The sequence below is a fragment of the Microtus ochrogaster genome, unplaced genomic scaffold (assembly GCF_000317375.1).
Source record: "Microtus ochrogaster isolate Prairie Vole_2 unplaced genomic scaffold, MicOch1.0 UNK3, whole genome shotgun sequence".
Classification (NCBI taxonomy): Eukaryota; Metazoa; Chordata; class Mammalia; order Rodentia; family Cricetidae; genus Microtus; species Microtus ochrogaster.
In genome coordinates this window covers 4,893,913-4,900,559 of record NW_004949101.1, presented here as the reverse complement: position 1 = coordinate 4,900,559, position 6,647 = coordinate 4,893,913, and the positions used below count along the sequence as shown (strand labels likewise).

Sequence of the window (6,647 nt, the reverse complement as noted above, 5' to 3'; positions counted from 1 at the left end):
TACACACATACGCGCATGCATGTACATACACACATACGCACATGCACATACACACATACGCACATGCATGCACATACACACATACGCACATGCATTCACATACACACATACGCACATGCATGCACATACACACATACTCACATGCATGCATATACACACAGTGTGTGTGAGGGTATCCGCTTCAGTCTAACCTAATAAATGCATCCCAGGCCATCTAAGATCTGAAGACAAACCAAGGAGACATAGACAGGCAGTGGTCATCCTAAAGGCGACTCCAAGTTGCTACCTTGGCTATTTCTGTGAGCAACTGACCACCCTTCCATCTACGTGTACTCCATCGGCTTTGGAGAAATATCTAAGGGAAAAAATGTTCTACTCCTCTAAAAACAATTAAGACGCTGTTAGTTTAGGGCACTATGTGTTGACCTTTAGAAATTTTCATCATTGTTATTATTATTATCACTGTCTCCTCTTAGATTTAGAACCTGATGCCTCTCCCAACCCTGCTGATAAGGGCGGCGTCCAGTATCACAGCGAGGATCTCCTCAGCAGCTTTGGGGAACTCAAGCAGTCCAGGCAGAGTTCTGTGGCTTGAGGCATGCCGACACTCGGGTGTCCTCGCTGTTGGGCTGCAGCTAGAAAAGTAGCTAGCATTTCCAAGAACAAGACCTAGTGAGAGGAGATGTCAAATCTGCCACCAGAGGGCGTTGTGAGAGAGAGGAAGCAAATGCCCTTGGAAACCTGAAGCACATAGATGGAAGATTGCAGACAGACTTCTGACGGCACATCCCCGTTTTCTTTTAGTTTTCTTTTTTTTTTTTAATTTTTGGAGTGCTAGAGAAATGTTAAATTTCATTAAGTTTTATAACCAGGCTTAATATAGACATAAATCCCTTTAATGTTGGTTTCAGTCAAAAGTGAGCTGAACATTATCATTAAACCAGTGCATGGGGGAGAATTATTTGAGGAAAATCCAAATAGGCACAGTTGGGAACGTTCAGCCATGACCATATTAGATGCAAGTAGGCGTAGTAGCAAAATTCTTGAGGCACTAATGGACTGGGCTATTTGGTTGCTCTGTTTCCATATAGATGAGCTGTGTGCTGGGGCAATATGGTTGCAGTTTAAAGCCTATCTGGGGAAGCTCATTTCTCTTCCATTAGCCCGTGAGCACAGCGCAATTTCAGCTAATACGGTTACACAGCTCCTAGCTGGGCGATTCGGTTAAATGCCTTCAGGGAAAGTAGCAATCCAGAACAAAGGGACAAAAGTGATGTTTCTTATTCGGAGTTCCTGCAGCTTGGCATTGTGTCGGCAATCAATCACATGCCACCCTATCCCCAAGTCATAAACACCTATTGCTTGAGACATTCCGTAAGTCTTGAACTGTATTTCACTGGGGACATCTTATCTCCCTCATCTGACTTCTCTGAGGGCCAGATTGGTGTAACTACAGCAACGTAGACCTATTTCTTGTTGTGACTGATACCCCAGCGCATACCTAATGCTCTTGTGTGGGACTGAAGCACGAACTCTCTAACGGCTGGAGAACTGCGAAACAGCAAACAAATCTGAAAAGGTGCTCATCTGGGCGGTGGATGAGAAGGTGGCAGGCCCCCTTCCTGAAGTGCCACCAACCCAGCTGCAGCCCCACTTATACCCCTTGGGCCAGGTATGTCTTGCCCAACTGTGTATTACAGCCCTAATCTAAATAACCACCTTCTCAGTTTAGGGTCAAACCACAGATTTGTTCCTTGGTGCAAAAAAAAAAAAAAAAAAAAAAAAAAAAAAAAAAAAAACCTGATCTATGCCATCACTTCAGCAGGTGCCCAGATTAAACATGTCAGCTGATACCCTCGCCTATTATGGTCAAAGTGCTAGAGTGTTACTACTTTTTAGGGGAGTTTGGGGGAGATGTAGGGGGAGATATAGACTTAAATATTATCATATTTTATTATATGTGTGTGTGTGTGTGTGTGTGGCATGCTCAAAAAGAGTGTTTGTTATAAGACGGCTGAGACCTGTATGCAGACTATATGTTCCATGTGTCCATCTCCCCTGAGCAGTGGCTTCAGTATGCCTTCTGCCTAGAGCATCTGAAGTGTGCCTTTGGTCACACAAACATAGCTCCAGGTCTGACAAACAGGAGGCTGTGAGATTGAGTGTCTCCAGTGCCTCCCTTGCCCTTCCATAGCTCTCGGCGTGTGTTGACCCTCTGTGTGACATGTCCATGAGGCTAACACTGGCTGGAACTCAAATTACTGAACCATATTGCTAAGAGTAAAGTAAGTCTCGCTTTCTATGTATTCAAATATTCAGAAACTCAGTCTTCAGTTATTAAATTACCGGAAACACCAGAGGCGGTCTGTCCCCCACTCCCTGCAATGAACTTTGAGAAGAAAAAGGAACTGTATTCTGAAGTTTCTTCCAGACATGACTTCTAGGGAAGCCCTGAGGTCACCCTGGATTCAGCCCAATCTTTCCCCACAATGATAATTCAAGTTCTTAATGACAGTTGAGTCACCACGATCCTGAATCATGGAAGATTAAGTTATATTTGCCAAACAACTCGTATTTTCTAAAGCAAAAAAAAAAAAAAAAGATAGTGAGGTATTTTATGAAGAAGTCACAAAAAATCTAAGCGAGCGTCTAGCTAGACCTGAAGTAATCAGAGTGTCCGATTGACCACAGTGTTTTCTATGGCTGCCATAGAAAAGTCCAATATAATTCAAGGCCAGTTTAACTTCTTGTACACAGATAATTTTACAGCAGGCACGTTGTCGTCAAGTCAATCAGTGATTCGGTTTGCCTATTAAAGCATAAATGGAAACTTTGACGGTATTGCTTTTTTCTTTTCTTGCTATAAACCATTAGATTTGGGGACAGAAAACACACAGCCCCAAAAGATCCACTGTTGGCCTTCTTTAATGCTCAGCATAGACTCTTACCCAAGGATCTAAGGCTTAGTCATCAAATTAAATATTTTAAAAAAAAAAAAACCCAAAACTACTAGGTCTAACAGATGGCTGAACTACCATCTGTTTTGAGGAAAATCTGACAATGCAAGGTCTTTCTTCTTTTTATAAAAGCGCCCACGGGACTCAAGGCATTTTAGTTTCAAGGTTTTCAGAATTTCTCAGGCCTTCCTTCTAATTCTTACCCTTCCTAGGGCAGCATCCAAGAGTCAGGAATGGGAGTCAAAAGACCTCAACCCCAAAGCTAGATGGAGTGTGCGTGCCGGAAAGGACAGAGTGGAGAATGCACGGTCCTTTAGGCAGGGAGCACAGAAGGGGCTGGAGGGGGGGGGGCTTCTTGGTTACAAGTGATTATGACTCTTGCAGAAAATGGGTTTGGTTCCCAGTACCCACACCAGGCTCACAATTGCCTGTAATTGCAGGTCCACTAGATCTGATGCCCTCTAGTCTCGGTAGGCACCTGCACATAAACTGTGCACATAAATTCACTCCGGCGTAAACATATAAACAAAAGCAAAAGGTCAATCTTTTTTAAGTGAAGAGAATCTGTTTTCCTCTAATAGAACTTGGTCACCTCAGCTGTGCCCCAGCCCTCCCTGTCCCTAGCTTCAGACACAAGCTCAGTGTGAAGAAGGAGGGGGAGGTACGAGTCATGGTACTAGCTCTCATCATCATCCCCAAGCCCTCCTCAGCATTGTCTTTCCCCAGACATCAGCTGTCAGTTCATAAACTCCTGCCCAAACCCTGGGTCCTCATTGTCCTGACCACCAAAACTTCCTGGCTAGTTGGGTCTCACTAATCTCAAGAATATTCTGCTCTTTCTTTCTCTTAAATTGGGGGGGAGGGGGGCAGTCAGTGATGTAAAGGGCAAGACTGACCTGGTACTGTAAGAGGAGGTACCTCACAGAACTTTTATAGTCTTTAACCCTTGACCTTGTCATAGAATGAGCCAAGACCTGTGTCAAGTTGCCACTGTAGCCTATACCCACCCCATTCCAAGAACACAGCTCAGAAGAAAAAGGCAGCACTTGCGGGGGGGGGGGGGGGCTCACTCTAAGGACCTCACAAATGCTAATCATGCCGAGAGCCATTGCCAGCTCAGTCTAGACGAGAGAATTTGGATCACTTCTATGGAGAAACCAACCAGACTTAGCAAATGTGTTTCAAGATCTGTTGCTTAAGTCTTAATATCAACTCTGAAGCCTAAAAGAAAAGAAAAAATTATGTATTTATATTTATACTCACAGCTTCATTATTTTTATATTTTTATAAATATATGTATACGTTTTATAAATATTATTATATGTATTTATAAGTATATATTTATACATATATTCTTATGCTTCTTTCAGTATTCCTGCCCCACTCACTCCACATAAGAATGCTCAATTTCTAAAAATTTCAGTGAAGTTTAAGAGTAACAACATACTTCAGGAAGACAAATAAGTGTTTTCAAAATATTTTCTTAAGAAGAACGGAAATACAAGCATCTCAAAGAAAGTCAAGGGGGAGAAATGTCGGCTCTGAGAGGGCAGGTTGCCCCAGAGACAAAGACTATAGATCAGACACAGACTGAAACTTTGCCAATCATAAAGTTTCCCTGGGATTTAAGCCTGTGTGTGGTTGGGAGTAGGGCCTAGATCTGGGGACTTCCCCACCGCTGTGGCCAAGGCAGACAGGAGACTTGCCTCTGAAGACTGGAGTTTCATGAGATGCTAGTGACATGTCTCATAACTATGACAAAGGGTTGTTTGGGCTGACAGTCTGAAGACAATCCTTATGGTGGGGGAATTTCTGCGGGTGATGGTGGTTCACCTTGACAGTAGGATCATGAGGCAGCTGGTCACACTGTATCCGCAGTCAGGAAGCAGAGGGAGATGAAGGATGTTGATCTGTGTGCCCCAACTTAAAATGAAGTTGTCCTGGAGAACCCTGGACTCATGTTTGCTGAGTCCTTGAAGGTTTAAAATAGGAGTCACAGACTCTAAGGACACACGTAAGTCTGTCACAATTTTGGAAGGACTGGCCCTCACAGATTGCAATATATGAAAATAAAATATATATAATAAATAAAAATATGTGCAAAAGGCAAAAAATGCAGAGAGAGCATTGGCACAACCCTCCAAGGAGGAGACACAAATCCAGGATGGTGTGTTTACGGCACCAGCCCCCTTTATGTGTTTACAGCTTTACTGACCTGAGATCCCTTGTGTTTTTCAGAACTCTGACGCAAGTTATGACTTCAGTAGCAACGACCCCTATCCCTACCCCCGATACACAGATGACTGGTTCAACAGGTAAGCTGAGCCTTGGAACATCTTTACTGTTAGCCGTTGGGGTTGATTTTGCTCTGTTTTGTTTACGGCTTGAGCGTCACCAGACAAATCATACCAAAACTGTACGATGTTATGTATGTTCTTCTTCATAGTGGCTCCATTTCTTGATCCTTGGATTTCTAGTATTACAGTGGCCCTCAAGAATTATCATTTAATTATCATCTTGTTCCATGGAACTAGAAATGGTTTACCAATCTAACCTATTATGGATAAGAAAAAACAGCAAGAAGAAAACTTTTCTCAACTTACTACAATATTTAAAAGAGTTCACTTGTCCTATTAAAGCTATTCCAGAGAAACTTTTGTTTTGTTTTGTTTTGTTTTGTTTTGTTTTGTTTTGAGACAAGGGACTCACTGTATAACTCTGGCTAGCCTATAACTCACTATGTAGACCAGGCTGGCCTCAAACTCACTGAAATCTACCTGCCTCTGCCTCTTTACTGCTGAGATTAAAGGCATGCACCCTCATACCTGACAGCATTCCAATAAAAATTTTGTCGGTGGTTTGGTGTTGATATATTTTTTTAAAATATTCCTGCTATAACCTCATAACAGCTCAGGTAGTCCTTTCCACAAAAGTGTAATTGACAAAGGTTTGAAATATGGACCATATGATCCATCTGAGGGTACCATTTTTCTCCATCATATTTTGCTACTGACCATATAAATGTGGCTTCTCCTTTCTTCAAGTAAACATCTTGCTTAAATGGTTGCCTGCATATGAGAAATATTTAGAAATTTGGGTGTCTGGATTATTCCAAAAATGCTTTAAGTTTCAAACCTGGTGCGTGGGGAAAGGTTGAACTTAGTCACAGTTAGAGATGAGTAAGGGTTACCGGAGAAGGGTGACTATAGATGACGGTGGTGTATCCTCATCAAAGTGAAATGGTTAAATCTTTGAGGAGACAGAGATGATAAACCCAATCTAAATATGATATATGGGAATGTCGCATGATAACATTAATATTTACATTTTATGTATCAGTTAAAAATAAACTATTTTAAATTTTAAAGTAAATTAAATCATAAATAGAGCTTCTGCTTACATATTATCCCTGCCTTTGGGTGAGGATCATAAAGTATATGAATTTCAAGTCACAGCATGAAAGTGCACCATGCGCAGATCACTTTCTTGTTGCTCTTGCTTCTTGTGGCAACCTAAGCTATAGATAAAACAGAAGTTATCTCCTTCAGTTTAGTGACAGGGTAAAGGTCGAAAAAGACTGAATGACTTCTCTAATCAAAAACTTCGGGTTCATCCAGGCAGTGATCCCAGCACTCTGGAGGCAGAGGCAAGCAGATCTCTTTGAGTTTGAGGCCAGCCTGGTCTTCAGAG

The 6,647-nt window shown here is 42.1% G+C and overlaps 1 protein-coding gene across 1 annotated transcript in view; it reads left to right on the top strand.

Moving 5' to 3' along the window:
- The window catches only part of Pcsk2 (proprotein convertase subtilisin/kexin type 2), a 243,206-nt gene that overhangs the window by 195,038 nt on the left and 41,521 nt on the right, over nucleotides 1-6,647 (top strand). Inside the window, exon 6 of the mRNA XM_005365519.2 lies at nucleotides 5,196-5,272. Within this exon, the coding sequence (XP_005365576.1) occupies nucleotides 5,196-5,272 (77 nt within the window). The remainder of the gene's footprint in view (nucleotides 1-5,195; nucleotides 5,273-6,647) is intronic.